At 33.2% G+C, this 17,987-nt stretch overlaps 1 protein-coding gene across 1 annotated transcript in view; it reads left to right on the top strand.

Moving 5' to 3' along the window:
- Positions 1–17,987, top strand: part of LOC145277871 (coatomer subunit delta-like) — a 49,511-nt gene that overhangs the window by 24,061 nt on the left and 7,463 nt on the right. The window contains exons 3-8 of the mRNA XM_080129839.1: positions 588–811; positions 2,436–2,615; positions 2,810–3,015; positions 6,339–6,430; positions 9,954–10,026; positions 11,433–11,598. Coding sequence (XP_079985965.1) covers positions 588–811; positions 2,436–2,615; positions 2,810–3,015; positions 6,339–6,430; positions 9,954–10,026; positions 11,433–11,598 — 941 coding nt within the window. The remainder of the gene's footprint in view (positions 1–587; positions 812–2,435; positions 2,616–2,809; positions 3,016–6,338; positions 6,431–9,953; positions 10,027–11,432; positions 11,599–17,987) is intronic.

Raw genomic sequence — 17,987 nt, 5'->3', positions numbered from 1 at the left:
GTTTATTTTTAGGTTAACTAAAGGAGCTCGTTTTGGGGTCAACATGGGTGAGAATATTGCAGAAAAATATGAATAATGCTTTAGTAATCTGAGAGAAAAAGTGATAAATTAATCATGGTGATATGTTTAAGCAATAAAAACATTCACAAAATAAATTACAATGGTTTAAAATACCCCTTCTATAAACTGAGAAAACTTTTGCACCAACCTAATACAAAACCAGTTGTCGGAGTGGCCCAATAGTTTGCAAGTCTTCAGCATTAATTGTGAATTTTTGGTGCATTCATGATTACATGTCTAAAATAATTCCCAAACTGATTTGAGTTTCTCTTTGAAATGTGCCAAAATAAAAAATAGTTTTGCAGAGATAGGAAGCAGATGCCCTCGACCAGTAATAATAATAATGTAATTCCTACAAGAGATATAGGTTAAAGGTAGTGCCATCTGCACTTTAAGACTCTTCCTTCTTTTCTCTCTTAGTATTTGCTTCAATAAAATTAGACTTTATTCATTTAACAGTGGATTTTTAAAATATTTCAGTTTTAACAACTTTTTTTCCTTTTTTTTTTTTTTTTTTTTTTTTTCAGCTATCATTTCCCGACAATTTGTTGAAATGACTCGAGCTCGGATTGAAGGGCTTTTGGCTGCATTTCCCAAATTGATGAGTAAAGGAAAACAACACACTTTTGTAGAGACAGAAAGTGTTCGTTATGTGTACCAGCCACTTGAAAAACTTTACATGCTTCTCATCACAACTAAAGCCAGTAATATCCTTGAAGATTTGGAAACTCTTCGACTCTTTGCTAAAGTGGTATGTAATCTGAGAATGCTTGCATTCTTTATTCAATAAACTAGCGGGGGTACCCGGCGTTGTTTCCGGGACGGGGGGGGGGAGTTTTAAAAAATGTTATGGTAGGAAAGTAGGTAGGATCAAACTCAGAGTCATGAGTAAAAGTAGGAAAATAAAGTGTGAAAAAAAAAAAACATCTACAACGTTAACAGTTCGGCCACCAAGAAAAGTCCATTCCAGTTGTTTAGGGAAAAAAAAAAAAAAAAAAAGACGACTACGGTAGGTCGGCGCGAACGTGAAAATATAATGTGAATTGTCCAGCACCCTAACCACTACGCCACAGAGCACTGCAGCTTAGTTTAGTGATTTTAAATAACTTCACATGAAAGAACTACGAAGCCAAACCGGTGTTCTCTTCTCAACTGTTCCTTGTGAACGATCCCCAAATGGTGTTAAGTGGTGGAAGGGGGAGGAGGAATTTATTAGAGAGAAAATATTTTACCACTTCCATTGATCTTAACCGATTTTTGCCGTGACTTCTCAGCAGAAAAAGTATAGAAATCTAAGATTATCGAAGAATTTGAGAAATAATAAGCCTATAACACACCTCAGATATTGTTCTGCCGTTTGTGCATATTATATTTGCATGAAATATCTTGATTTTTAATCCTATTAAGGTCAAAATCCGACGAGAAAAAATGAGTTCATTTTATTTATATAGAGATGAAAACAAACTGATTATGAATCAAGCTTCAACTCTGACCGAAGAAGTCTTTTTTTACTAGTAATAATCTCTAATATTATTTGTATTATCCCTTTCAGTATCTTTGTCACGTAAACACAACCATATTTTTCTAATTGATTCAACCTGTATACTGTGTAAAAGTTATTGCTTTTGGAATTTGTCTTGCTATACAAATAGAAATTTGTGATTGACAAAAAAGGAATAGACAGAGTACACATTACTAGGGTAGTAGTTTTTTACAATATCAGCACTTAAGTTTAAAGGACTAAAACTGTTACATAAACGACTAAAATTGTTAAAATTGATATGTGTTTTATAAATATAAAGAAATTAATAAATAAAAAAAATGATTACTTAAAAAAAAAATTACATGATTTTTTTTTTTTTACTGTAACCATATTTGTTTTATGATCTAAACAAAAAAAAAAAAAAAATAGGCATAAAGTGTATTTGGTATTAATTCAAAACGAATTGTTTTTACTTAAAAACAAAATTTCTAGTGTTTTTGCCAATGTAAAAAGTACATAGATTCATCATAGTTACTTACTCTTTCATGGAAATACTAAATAGCATATTTTTGTATCAGTTATAAATCAGTAGATGTTAAGTAAATATGGAAATTGACTGTACCAACAGTTATGTCGATTTTGAACATTGCTGAAGGTGCGGATATAAACTAGTTTAATTGTAAAAGTTTTACGTACGTTGGTGACTGACACTTGTAGAAGCAACTGAAGTTTTTTGTTTCACAATGTTTGCAAAAGATATATTTGCATGTAAATTCTTTATTCAAAGTTTTTTTTTCCTAAACCATTTCAAAGCATTAAAAACAATAGATCTAAAAGCTAGTGTTTTTTTGTTTATATTTTTTTATTTATTTATTTATTTTTTTTTTTCCAGATTCCTGAATATTGTCGCAATATGGATGAGAGTGAAATAATTGATCAGGCCTTTTCTCTCATCTTTGCCTTTGATGAAATTGTTGCCCTTGGTTACAGAGAAAATGTAAATATTGCACAAATCCGAACATTCACTGAAATGGATTCCCATGAAGAACGAGTGTTCATGGCCGTAAGACAGGTAACGAGAGATCGGTGTTCATTATTTACTTTTCTTTTTATTTAATCAACACAAACCAATTTTCATATTGTTTTACTGTAATTTTCTAATTTTTAAGATTTATTGAACAAAAAGAAAAAACAAAGAAATGATAGCAGATAAAACAAATGAATAGTCCTGTTAGTTTTTCGCATTTTACATTATATTCTATTTAGACCCAAGAGAAAGAAGCTCGGGACCACATGCTTAAGAAAGCTGAAGAACTGCGCAAGATGAAGACCAAAGGTGGCACAGGAAGTGGTCCTTGGTCTCCTGGTTTTGGTGGTGGCGGAGGTGGAGGCAGCAATTCTGTGGGACGGCTCGATACTCCTGTCATTGATACAACACATAATGAGCCTGTCAAATCCTACACAAGCACGAGGTAAGATTTTGTTGTTTTCTTCCTCCTCTCTGGTAACAACTTTGCAAAGAATTCTCACAAAAAGACTTGAAGTTTTTTTTCAAACTTGTTTGAATTCATAACACAATGAATGCCATTTTCAAAATTCAGTTATGAGTCAATTAAAAACTTAGAGTAGGATTTGGAGACCCTTCTGTTAAATAAATCACCAAAGAATACTAAATCACTCGTTTGATATGTGATGCTAGGAAGGAAGCTGGCTCAATCTGATTGAGGTGGATGCAGCTATAAATAAATTGCTTTATAAACTTGTGATTTTCACTTAAAGGAGATTTTCTGAGGTGCAGACAATCTGTGACTACGAGTATTTATGATTGGTGGAAGTGCAGTTCACTATGCTTTATCATGCCACTGAATGGTGATAGATACAGAAGTTCTGAAAATGCAAATAGAATCATTAGTTTCTGGTCTGTTACTTGAACATTTGGTTGATGATTTACAATATTACAAGTGATGGATTTAAAAACGGGTTCTCCGTTATAGCAGAAAACACTAATTTTTATACTATTCTTATTACTGTGAAACCAAGGTTGTCATGAGAAATGGGGAGCAGACATGCTTGGGTTGCTCTTGCTACAAAGAAGCAGAAATACTGAAACAAAAAACATTTTAGTTTTAACTTTTATCAATATTAGATTACGAATAATCTAAACATTTTTTTTAATACTCCTCTATTGATGAGAAACATAATTAAAAGTGATTAGATTTTAAAGAAAAAAACATTTTTACAAAGATTCCAGATGATTTGTGACGGAGGCTACTTGAACTGAAAAATTATTGCACTGTTCATTAAAAAATTGAACAAATGATAAAATTCTATTTTATAAAACAACTAAGAGAGTACCCAGTCTCAGGACAGGTAAAATTAATTTCTTAAACAGAACAATTTTGAACCACTTTTATATCCCCTTACAAAGATTAAAATCAAATGATACTAAACTTTATATCTTGAATCCTTATTCCAATTTTGATAAAAATTCATTCTGTGATTTTGATTCTAGAACATGTTTAAAATAGTCTTAAGAAGAAATTGAAATTTGAGGAATTTTGTTTGCTTCACGGTGAATATTGATCAGATTTAATTTAAATTTGAAATATTGGAATTTTCAAATAAGAAGTTATGCCCATATTATGCTTCCTAAGAAGCTTTAAAAATCACTTAAAAAAACTGAAATATGAGGAATATTTATGTTTAATACTTATTGTTTGAATTTTACAAAAATCAGAAGTATCCAAATTTTTATGAAAGGTTTCTACTTCCTTTTTACCCCCTTTGCATAAAACTAAATATAGTTCACATTACAATTATTTGCACCTAGCGTTTCAAATTTCATAATCAGTTGAGTTTCAAAATTCATAATGATCAGTTAATTAGTTTAAAAATGAATCCTATGCATACAATATAAATATATAAACATACAAATACCTAATATTATATAATTATAATCCCCTATGTATCAAGTTTCAAATCAGTAGACTAAAAATTGAGAGAAGAGGTCAGTAGAGCCCATTCCGCACATGTGCTAAAACTTTTTCATCCTAATGCTATGTAATTATGCACAATGTAGAAAATATGTAAAAATAAAAAACAAAACTGAATATGATATTTATTTGAAATCAATCATCAAAAAATGAATAAAGTTCACTATGTAAATTAGTGAACTTTTATGAAGTCACTCTCATATCCATGATATTAAGAAGTTTGTTTTAATAATTTTTATGTAGAAAAAGTAGGCTTTTAATATCAATGCAAGTGCGATAAAAAACAAAACAAAAAAAAAAACTGAACTTTATTACAAAAATCCAAGGGCAAGTAACCTAGTGTAAACAACCACAATGATATTTACCTGTGTATGATAGATTCAGAATCATATTTCTCATTTATTTCTGGAATTATTTTTTCTTAATCTTCATTAAATGAGAAAGTGGAAGACATTTTTAGAAGATACCAAGGATAAGCCATTTTTTTTTTTTACCATTTCATTAACAATTTAATAATTTTTAGAAATTATAATGTAAATATTTTGTAACAATTTTAATTTTAGTAAATAATACAGTTAAATGTTGATAAAAAATATGTATTTTCTTGGTTAATAAGAAATTCCTTATGCATTAGGTAAAAAAAAAAAATATTGTAAAAGAAATCTGTTTGATCTTTGCTGATTAACTCTTTCACGGATATTAAAATAACATTTAAAAATATTAAATGAAAGAAAGAGTTAAGCGACTTTAATATATCTTTTGGTACGTAGAATCACACCGACATGAAAAAAATATCTTATTTTTTAAATCGTCCAATTTTTTGGCAAAAGTACATAAACTCTTAGAATCTAATATGAGGTTCATTCCAAAAGTAGACTCCTATTTTTTATATTAACTGAAAAAGTTGGAGAGCTACAAAGACAAGAGTCGTACCATTTAATATGAACAACTTTTTGTGCTTTGGAATTTATTTTTCTACATAGTCACCACCATTCTCAATGCACGTTTACCAGGGATTCAATGACTCATCTCTGCTTCTTACACATGTTTATGTGGGGTTGTTTTCTTTGTTTCACACTTCCAATATCTACAACACAGAGATGAAAAAATGTATAAGTTCAATCATCACAAGGCAATTTGCAATCCCTTCTAATATATAACAGTATCGGTTTTAATCATTGTTTGCCTCTTGTTTAGACCACAGTAATACAAGAAAAAAATATTTTGATTGAATATGTTGTTCTGAATTTTCTAATTTGGGTAATTAGATATTGGCTATGAGAACTATAAACACAGATAAGTTTAAAATAATTAAAAACTTAATGAAATGTATGTTATAAAAACAATTTACAGTTTTGAGATAAGTAATTTAAAAATTGTATTTCAATAAATTACAGAATTTTGTAGAGAAAATCGAATGTAAACAAAAATTGAAAAATTTTCTTACAAATCTATCAAACATCAAAATAAGTTTTTATTTTTTTTTGCTGCTGTAGTCTAATATAAAGGCAAACAATGTGACTAAAACTCATAATGTTATGTATTTTACATAGAACATGTTATGTGTTAGCATATTGAGATTCTATTGAAAGTAACCACACCAAATATTGGACTATTAAAAAATTAAGATGCTTTTTTTTAATAACAGTGTGATTATATAAAAACATACTTTTTATGATGCTTATTTCATGTGAAATGTACTGCAGTTTTTTTTTTATACCTTAGGAATATTTCTGAGGATTAAGCATGATTTGTTCCTTTACTAAACTAAATTTTTTCTTGATTTTCTTTTTTTCTTTTAGCAAACCTTCAGGTCTTAGCAAAGCTATGAAACTTGGCAGCAAAACCAAGGATGTAGATACTTTTGTGGATCAACTCAAGTCTGAAGGAGAACGTAAGTAAATACCTAAGTATTATATACACTTAGATCTTTTTTATTTATAAGAGCATAGACTTTTCTAAAAGAAAAGTTAAAATTTTTCAATGTTCAGTGATATTTAGTAATTAAAAATTTTTATTTTTTATTAGAAATGGATAAAATTGATTTTTCTTTCAAGCGAGTAAAACACAAAGTTGTTTCATAATTTTAGTAATATATATTTAATATTTTGAGGAAAAAATCCAACTTGCATTTAAAAATGGATCAAAAGATTAAAAATGAAATTGTTTTGACAATTAAAAAAACATATTCAATAAGTTTCAGCATTAAATGACTGAAGAGTTTGAACTTCATCATGAAAAGTTTCAAGAAAAAAATGCACGATTAAATCCAGATCTTCAACTTTCAACATGGACCCCCACTACCATGTCTCCTTCTCCAACATCAAGGGTCTACGTTTTAACCTTTCAGAGGTTGAAACCCAATTACAGGAGACTAAACCAGACCTATCATTCCTAAGTGAAACTAGCATTGGACAAACTATTTCCCTAGATGAGTTCGTAATTAAAGGATACTCTAACTTAACTTCCAAATCTGACCCCCAAGATTGCCATGGGCATGGAATATGTGCCTATATTTAAAGATGGCTTTTCATGTGGTAGGGACATCTCTATATGTGCTTCCGGGTTGCACTTGCTCACACTACTGCATTTATATTTGCTCTCTATTGCCCCCACAACAGCGGAGTTACTATCTTTAAAAGCGTATCTGAGAAAATTGACCACATCCTATCTGCTTATCCTTCAGCTAACATTCACGTATGTGGAGGCTTCAATGTTCACAATGTGGAATGGTTAATCCACTCAAACAAGACTGATGATGAGGGGAGGTTCTGTCATGATTTCTCCATTGCTTATGATCTCACTCGGATTGTTCACGAACCTATCCATGTGCCCGACACTGACAGCCAGTATGCAAGTCTCCTAGACCTTTTTCTCACAACTTGCCCTGAACTGTGTTCAACTTCCATTCTGTCTCCACTTGGATCTTCCGACCACTCTGTTGTATCAGTTAAGATATAAATGAAATATAATAAGTCCTCAGACGTACCTCACCGTCGTACAGTATATCAATACTCTATGGCTGACTGGGATAGCTTCCGTACATTTATATCAGATCCACCTCTGCGTTCCATGTTTAAAAAGAATGTCCTCTATAGTAGCAGACCTGATGGAATGGTTAATTGTAGGTATAGACCGTTTCAAAAAAGTTCCAGCAAAAACCTAACGGCGAGCTGTGGTTCTTTTTGCCATTGCGCACAGAAATCACTTTTTCCATTGCTTCCAACTTAATATATGTACCGAGACTAAAGCTACTTTCAGGACTGCTAGCAACCACTGTAAAAAAGTAATAAAGAACGCAAAAGAGTTGTATGCTCAGTCCGTCAAGTCCAAAGTAGCTGAGCAGCGGCTTGATCCCCACCAGTTTTGGCAAATAGCAAGCAGAATCCTGAACAGAAGCATGTGCTCTATCCCAACTTTCATCAATGGACCTGAGGTAATCTCGTCAGCATCAAAGCCAAACTTTTTGCCAAGAACTTTACAGCTAATCCTACCCTTTGCGACCAAGGCCGCCAACCCCCAATATTTCCTTCTGTATCAGAAAACACGTTATGTGATATACAAATATCTGTATGTGATGTTGCCAATCTAATCAAAAATCTTGATTCAAGTAAAGCAACCGGCCCTGACGGTATTCTAATTATAGTACTGAAAAAAACTTCAACTAGAACTAGCACCCATACTTACAAAACTGTTTAAACGTTGTCTTAAGAAGAATTGCTCCCAATCACCCTGTAAAATCTCATCAGTATGTCCTGTATTTAAGAATTCAGGTGATCGGTCATCTCCCTCTCAATACAGGCCAATAAGTCTCCTGTGTGTCACGAGTAAGTTGCTGGAATCTGTGTTAAATAGAGAAGTAATCAACCATCTCAGCAAAAATAACCTTCTTAGTGACACACAATATGGTTTCCATTCTGCTAGATCTACAGCAGATGTGCTTATGGTTATATCTCATAGGATTAGCAAATCTCTCAACGGAGGCTACCTTTCTAGGGCAATTGCTCTTGACATATCAAAGGCCTTTGATAGGGTATGGCATAAAGGTTTACTTCACAAGATCTCCAGCTACGGTATAGCTGGAAATGTCTTAATTATTAAATCATTTCTCTCTGATTGGTTCATAGAGTAGTGATTGATGGGCAGAAATCAGAAACTCACAGTATTTACTGCTGGAGTCCCCCAGGAGTCCGTCCTGGGCCTAACTCTCTTCCTGATCTACATTAATGATCTTCCAAATCACATCCTTACATCATTCGTAGACATTTATACTGATGACACTACCATCTATGGTAGCACATCAAATACCATAAATGAACAAGTTCTCTCTGATTCTCTCCTCTGATCTTGAGCGTGTGGTACAATGGGAAAGAGGTGGCTGGTTACTTTTAATGCATCTAAAACCAAGCTTCTATCTTTACATCATCAACGCTCTGATCCCCATCTGGCATCAATTGAAATGAATGGCTCATCTTGGGGAGGCCTCATGTTTGTACAAGCTTCTGGGCTTGACCTTTACTCCTGATCTGAAGTGGACCACATCAAATTCGTTGCCAAGGCCGCTGGAAAAATGGTGGGATCCTTCTATCGATCCAGTACTGATGCAATTCTCTATATAAGAGCCAGCTACGTGCAAGGATGGAGTACTGTTGCCACATCTGGGCAGGAGCTGCTAGAAAGGACTTATCCTGCCTTAATAGAGTTCAAAATAGACTTTGTAGCCTCGTAGATATCCTTTTCTCTTCCCTGCAACCTCTTTCTCACAGAAGAGATGTTGCAAGTTTGTCTCTCCTTTATCGTTATTTTCAATGCAAGTACTCGAATAAGCTCCAATCTATGGTCTCCCTTCGCCAAACTTTCACAAGAAACACTTGTCTAGCTAAAAACACTATTAATAATTCCCCAACTCTTTATCGGTGCCTAAACATAAATGTAGATTCTTTCTTAGAACTGCACACCTGTGGAACTATCTTCTATTTGCCTGCTTTCCAGCTGACTACAATATGGTTGTCTTCAAGTCCAACGTAAACAAGTTCTTAATGAGCCATTCCACTTAGATTAACAAATTTACAGAATTTCCATTACTATCGATTACTATATTGTCCATTTGACTACTGTACACTCATTAACTCTTATCCTCGAGTAACCTCTGGGCCTTGAGAAGTGATGATGCCTATGTAAAAAAATAAAAATCAACTATAAGGTGAAAACAAAACAAAAATGCTTAGTAAATAAATGTAACCATTTTCAGATTCAAAATCAAAAACAATTTGAAAAGATATCCATTTTGAAATGTTTATAAAATATTTGAAAGAATTCATTTTGTACTTGGATGAAAATAAAGATTACTTTATAAATAATAAAAATGTGTTTTTGCTGCTGACATTTTATATAAATTTCAATTCAATATATTGCAGACGTCACATCGCCAGCATCTGCTCCGTCTACTACAGTCAGTAAGATGTCCACTCCAGCCTTGAATCAAGAAGGGTAAATAGCAAACATTTGTCTCTTTAAAAACTTATTTTTATTATGAATGATAAGTTACTCTAATTAATCATATTAGATGTATGACCTGAACAAAACCCTAACTTGTTATTATATTCTTAACTGCCGCGGTAGACTGGTGATTTTAAAAAGTAAAACAATAAATTAAAAGGTTATATAAATATGACATTGGTAATTTTTTTTTTTTTAATGCAAAGCATTAAAAAAAGATTGATAAAGTTAAAAACAATTGAAAATTCCAGTGTACTTCAAGCAGATTCTCATTCCAATGTAGCAAGATTTCTTTTGTATAATTTGGATTGTTTGGACTGCTTTTCTCATCTTGAATGTTATCCACACAACATTCCAGTCAATGTAGCTTCTGACCTTCAAGTGTTATACAATTCCGGAATCTGCATGGAATTTTGAACAGAATAAATTATTTAATCCCCGGAGATATTATGGACCTATTCTAAACCAGATCTTCATTGACCTACGCATATTTCAGAAGAGATGAGATTAACTTCCAGTAAAGTTTGAATGATATTCTGGAAAGAGAAACTAACATGACAAGCACAACAGAAAGTGAATACCCTTTGCATGACTCGTGGAGATGTGATAGATTAATTAGAATCAACAATCTGCTTCAAAATTTGATTAAAATTATGTAGCCAGTTGAACAGCCTTTGTGTATTGCCTCATAAGGCACATTGATACAGCCATTGTAATCTTCCTATTGGAGAATTCTGAACTCGTTGTCTCTGGTAGATGTTCTATGCTGATGATATGATGATTATAGCAGAGACAGTTGAGTTGATAGCTTGCTACCATGCAAGACCTGGTCTGCGACTATCAAGAAGGACTTGAAAGCTTGGCAACTTCATAAGGTGGATACCATGGATTGAACTAAATTGCGAACAGATGTCCTAAAACGGCCCAAAGACAGACCTGTGCAAGCCATATGGTCAGTCAGTCACACTTTTGCAGATAACAAAATGTTCTCCAACTATCTTTAAATATGTTCATTAGCTTTTCATGCAAAATCAATTAACGGATTCTGAGACTCCCAGAAATAATTAAACTAAATATTTAAGGAAATGGTGGAAATCACTTGTGAACAGGATCTGTAATCCAAATATGTAATAGTTGAAATATTTTGTTTAAATTCATAAATTGATATTTAAATGTTAAAAGGTAGATATTTTGTTGTTTAAAAAAAAAAAAGCAGTTATAGAGCAAGGCAATGATACTTGCCTCAAGGTATAAGAGTTACAGCCAAATTATTCCTTGGATGATATCATGAAATGTGACCTTTATTTCACTTTTCTAACTGTTCACATATCAATTTTTATATTCTATAACAGGCAAACAAACAAAAATGTCTTTTTAAACCGGTTTTATTTTTTTAGTGTCCACTTGCGAGTTGAAGAGAAAATTGTAGTCCAGGCTGGCCGTGATGGTGGCTTGCAAAATCTGGAGGTGTTTGGTCTAATCAAATTGAAAGTATCAGATGAACGATATGGAAAGATCAAAATTGGAATCCTCAACAATGATAGCAAAGGTGTACAAATTCAGGTGAGTCTGTTTAAAAATACATACAGAACACATATTCTTCTATTCGTGAATTATTAAACAAAATAAGTATTAAGACGCTATTTTAAACTTATGCATGACTGACAGGCAAAACCTCTTATAAGGATACATGGATACATCTACAAAAACTATGACTGACAAAAATATTTCTGGTGCTACCAGATCAGGCTGTCTATTGGCTTCCTGAGACGAACTGCACCTACATTGAATTTCTGTTTTTGTTTTCTATTCTCTTTTGTAAAACTTAATTATGTTCTGCAAAAACAAAAACAACAACCCCCTTCTCCTCTCCTTTCCTTTTCCTTCCCTACTTCCCAACCCCGTCGCCCCCCCTCTCCCCCTCCTTTTTTTTTTTTTTTTTTTTTTTTTTTTTTTGCCCTGTTGGTAGGCACTAGAATAAGCCGACTGCCCCCCTGCAGAGGGTAAAAATCCCTCAATGGGGCAACCAGTTAGCCGTGGGTTGCTACCCGTAATGCCTTAGAACGTGATCCTGGTGATTGAGCTACTCTAGACCTGGGTGCATAAAATCTAGGCACTGCAACACATTACTTCAGCCCTTACTTTGGCTAGACGGGCGGTCGTAGAGGCCCGATCCGACCGATCGGCCAGTCACACCAAGCCCTAGCACTTACACCCAAAGTACCAACTACCACAACAAAGAACAAAACTTAAAGGTACTCCCATCTTTTTTTTTTTTTTTCTTCCTCCACTACAAAAAATAGGCAAACCAAGTAAGTGCTAGAAGGCGGTGGCAAGGGTTGATCAATTAGAAAGACTCAACACTCCATCTGAGCAAATGTATTTTTGAGGACATATTGGACAGAAAATATAGTGCTTGAGAACTTCTTACCAAAAGAGTATATCCTCCATGTAGCTCCGACATGATCAAGGCGAATGGGTTTCCCCCCTTACTATGCCCCAATTTTGGACTCCGAGGTGGGTAGGGAGCGTGGTTGATGAAAAATAAATCCCAAAATCCATGGCTAATAAAAACAAATGCATCACCCTCAAAACCCTTAAAAGAAACCATTCCTCTGACTCTGACCTCTCAAGCTCAGATGAAGAACAAAAATTCAAAACTAGAAAAACCGTTCCAACTATAGACAAAGGAAACTTCCCACGATTCTTGGTTATTGAATTAATCGAAAATAAAAAAAATTGGAAATTTATCACCTTTCCTAATAGAAAAGACATTATCCATAAAAAGTAAACCAAAAATGATCAAAAAGACAAAAGATGGAAATCTACTAGTTGAGATAACCAATCTTAGAGATGCTCAATCTCTACTCAAAATGAAGAACTTCCATGAGTACAAGTGCAAAGTCTTTCGCCATGAAACACTAAACACTTCGAAAGGAGTAATTCGAAATTATGAATTATCGCTAGCAACTGAAGAAGAAATAAAAACCGAATTAGAAAAACAAGGAGTAATCAACCACATCCACATAAACATAAAAAGAAACAATAAAATAATAACAACCAACACATACATATTAACGTTTAACAAACCAACAATACCTAAGGAAATAAAAATTGGCTACTTAAATGTAAAAGTAGACCAATATATCCCAGCCCCATTAAGATGTTTCCATTGACAAAAATATGGACATCATAAAGCAGCCTGTAAAGGAATAAAAATATGCGGAAAATGCGTCAACAAAGAGCCTGACCATACCAAAGAAAAATGCATAAATGAGGTGAAGTGCGCTAACTGCAAAGAAGATCACCCAGTCTTCTCTAAAATATGCAAAACATATAAAAAAGAAAGAAATTATACAAGTAAAGTACAAAAAAAACACAACCTTTCCAGAAGCCAGAAAAATAGTTGAGACGTACATGAAAGACAACACATATGCTGAGACAACAAAAAAGACAACTAAACCATACCAACATAATGAAATACACGATCAATATAGGGAACTGATAAACAAACTGATTACATTAAATATTAAAGAATGGCTAGAATTTCAAAATAGCATAAAAGAAAAATACTCAAATCTGGGAAACAAAATAGAAATAACAAATCCAAACAAAGAAAATAATATTCCATCCACAAAAAATTATCACAGAAACCAACAAAACAACCACCAGAAATTAATAGAAACATAAGCAATGATAAAACAGCAAATAAAGAACGTTCCAAAAAGAAGAAAACCAAACAATAGACACTCAAAATAGATTCCAAATTCTAGAAAAAATGGAAACCGAAAACACCCTAGAAAAAAAAAAGAAACCAAACACAAGTAATCAAGAGGTAAAAAATGAACAAGAAGCCAAAACAGCAACATCTCAAGCAAGATCCAGATCGACGTCCAGATCCAAACAAAAAAAAAGAAAAAACCCAGCAAAACACTTAACCAGAGACACAAACTCCGACAAAAGATAAACCCTCTACTTCTAAAGAGATGGAAATAGAGGGAAACTAAACAACCTCATGGACAGAAATAAAACACAATAAATTATCTAATGGAATTGTTGTGGAATAAGATCTAACTATAATGAACTTCTTATACTTATCTCACTCTTCAACCCAGCCATTGTCTGCTTACAAGAAACCTTCCTACAAAACAATAACCATTTCAAAACACCAAACTATGAACAATACAACTATTTCCATAACACAGGCCTTCATGCTAATGGAGGCACCTCAATTCTTGTAAGGAATAACATACCTCAAAGCAATTTCTCTGTCAAAACAAATCTCCAAGCAATTACAACTCAAGTCACATTACATAAAACAATCACAATCTGCTCAATATACCTCCATCCTCATGAACCAATAAATGAAAATGAACTAGAAAATTTAATAAAACAACTACCTTCACCGTTCATTCTTCTAGGAGACTTTAACTGTCACAGTACGTTATGGGGATGTGAAGTCACAAACTCAAAAGGAAACAAAATTGAACAACTAATTAACAAAAATAACTTGTGCCTTCTCAATCCAAAAAATCTCACATACTTAAATCCAACAAACAGATCAACTAGTGCCATTGATCTTACCATGTGCGATCCATCAAGCTTCTTAGATTATACATGGAGCAATTACGAAGAACCCTGTGGAAGTGATCATTTCCCTATTATAATCAATTACAGTAACTTTATCCAAAACCACATACCCAGGTGGAACACAAATAAAGCCAACTGGGCCAAATTTAAAGAACTTTGTTCACTAAAATTAACAGAACATCAAATCCAAACAATAGAAGAATTCACGGAAGTACTCATAACAATAGCCAAAACATGCATACCCAAAAATTCTCCTCCTGGAAAAAAAAACAAACCATGGTTCAATCCAGAATGTAAAAAGGCCATTAGACAGAGAGAGGCAGCCTTAAGAAAATTTAAAAAACAACCCACAACCAACAACTTAATAGAATACAAACACCAAAGAGCTAAAACTCAAAAAACAATTAAAGAATCCAAAAGATCCTGCTGGCAACAATGTCAACAAAATCAACAATACAATCACTACAATAGACAATTTCAAATACTTAAGAAACATGAAGAAAAGTACAAAATAAAAACTCCAAAAACCAAGAGCCTTACAATGAAATCTTCTCACTCCATGAACTAGAAACCGCCATAGAAAAATCCCATAACTCAGCTGTAGGACCAGATGAAGTGCACTACAGCTTCCTTAAAGAAATTCTGCCCGAATCATTAAAACTCCTTCTCAAAATTTATAACAAAATATGGGAAACAAAAGATTTCCCAACTTCCTCGAAAAATGCAACAATAATACCCATACCCAAACTGGGAAAAGATACATCAAACCCAGAAAACTACAGACCAATAGCTCTCACAAGCTGCCTATGTAAAACGTTTGAAAGAATGATTAACTACCGTCTTATATGGTATCTAGATGACAAAATAATTTCTAAAATCCAGTGTGCATACCACTCAATAAAGAACACGTAACATCTGTTTTTTTTTTTTTTTTGATCTTGAGAAAGCATATGAAACTACCTGGAAACACTATCATAAAAGATCTCCACAAACTTGGACTCAGAGGCAGACCACCTGAATGCATAAAAAACTTCCTAACACAGATCTTTCCAAGTTCGTATAGACTCTACTTTATCAGACCCACAAAATCAAGGAGTGCCCCAAGGCAGCATATTATCAACAACTATCTTTAGCATAAAAATCAATAACATTATAAAAGAACTCTCTCCTGATAGTCATTGCTCCTTATATGTAGATGACTGCTCAATCAGCTACAGATCTAAATACACTCACATTATTGAAAGAAAATTACAACATAACATAAATAAAATTAATAAATGGGCAACTAAAAATGGTTTCAAATTCTCCAAAACTAAAACAAAATGCATCCATTTCTGTAACCAACGCAAACTCCACCCTGACCCAACCTTACAGATTGAAGGCGAAAAAATTCCATTCGAAAACGAACACAGGCACCTGGGAATCATTTTTGACAAAAAACTAAATTTCATTCCACACATCAATCACATCAAAACCAAATGTAATAAAGCATTACAACTCCGAGTAATCAGCCATACAGATTGGGGAGCTGACAAGAACACACTACTCAAACTATATAGAGCATTAATTAGATCAAAAATAGATTATTGTAGCTTCATATATCAATCCACCAGAAAGTCATAGCTAAAAACCCTCAACACAATATGCCACTCTGGACTAAGACTAACACTAGGAGCATTTCCAACCTCCTCTGTAGAAAGCCTGTATGCAGAAGCACATAAAACTCCTCCAATGCTTAGAAATCAAAACCTTGGTCTAAAATACTACTCAAAACTTACAGCCAACCCCACAAACCCAGCACACAATAGCACTTTAAATCCAAACCGCAAACACCTTTTCGACCAAAAAGAAAATGCAATCAAAACCTTTGGACTTAAAATCGATTTCCAAAGAAGCAAATCTACCTATAACCAAAATTCACGAAACTGTCCTACTCAAGACCCCTCCCTGGAAAATTGTATCCCCTAACATCGACCTAAGTTTAAGTAAATATGAAAAGAAGATACTCATCCAATAACTTATCATGATCATCTCGATAAAATCAAAGAAAAGTATCCAGACCACACACACATCTATACAGATGGGTCTAAACAAAATATCGCAACAGCCAGTGCAGCAATACCCAATAAATTAATTAAAAAACAATCAAACCTCCCAAAAGAAACCTCAATCTTCAGTGCTGAAATACATGCTCTAATCCTAGCTCTCAAACTCGCCTCCAATAACAAAAAAAAAAAAAAATTTATAATCATTTCAGACTCCCAATCTACTCTAAAAGCGATTACAAAAATAAAATAAAAAGATGGACAACCCCCAATCGCAAAATTACTCCAAAAATTGACTGAATTAAACAGTAAAAAAGAAATCATTTTCTGCTGAATACTGAGCCATTCCAGTATTAAAGGTAATGAATTAGCAGATTCTGCAGCAAAAAACACCTTAAATCTCCCAATCGATGCAAATTTTAAAATTCCATACATAGATCTAAAGACGTATCAACGCTTATACAACAGAAAAATGGCAAACCTACACTCTACCAACAAACTTCACAAAATCATGCCAAAAATCAAAAAACAAGAACAAACTACAAAACTAAACAGAAAAGAAGTCAAACTAACAAGAATAAAAATAGGCCATACTCACTTAACCCACTCATATCTCCTAAAAAAAGAAAGCCAACCCATCTGTATACCTTGTCAAACACCACTCACAATCAAACACATATTAATTGAATGTACTGATTTTGTAACAGTAAGAAATCGATTCTACAAAGAAAACAATATTAAAGAGTTATTTGATAAAAACAATCCCCCACACCATACTCTCATATCTTAAAAAAATTTAGAAAGAACCCTTTCTATAACGGTCCTGGATATGACCTAAAACTATATCCGATGGTGAGGCCCCAGCTTGCGGGCCTTGGGGAGTGTGGAGCCACCCTTTGCCATTGCTCCCAGGTCCACTCTGACCAGGAGTGGTAATATTTGTTAGGGTCCCAACTATGGGTTAAATAGAATCCGACTTAAAAAAAACAAATATACTCCATTAAAAAAATCGTTCCTCAAGATTCGGCATTAAATAACCTGAAAAAGGTTGATATGCCGTAAAACAAAAACAACCAACCAACAAAAATATTTCTAATTTTAGCCTGGTGGACAGAACTCTTTTCATAGAAATACTCGAGTTCATCTAAAAGTTGTTTTCATGGTGATAATTTAATCTTCATTTAAAATAAAAAAACAATGTAATTTTTTTTTTTTTTTTTTAAATCAATTTTATTGGAAAAAATAGCAAAGTGCAATAAGCCATGTAAAAGAACAATTAGGAGATATTGCATCTATATACACTTGTTAATGTTTGTT

This window comes from Euprymna scolopes, chromosome 6, assembly GCF_053919585.1.
Source record: "Euprymna scolopes isolate OS-2025 chromosome 6, ASM5391958v1, whole genome shotgun sequence".
In the NCBI taxonomy this organism is placed as follows: Eukaryota; Metazoa; Mollusca; class Cephalopoda; order Sepiida; family Sepiolidae; genus Euprymna; species Euprymna scolopes.
Note: the sequence above shows the minus strand (reverse complement) of the source record. Positions and strands in the feature narration are given on the sequence as shown.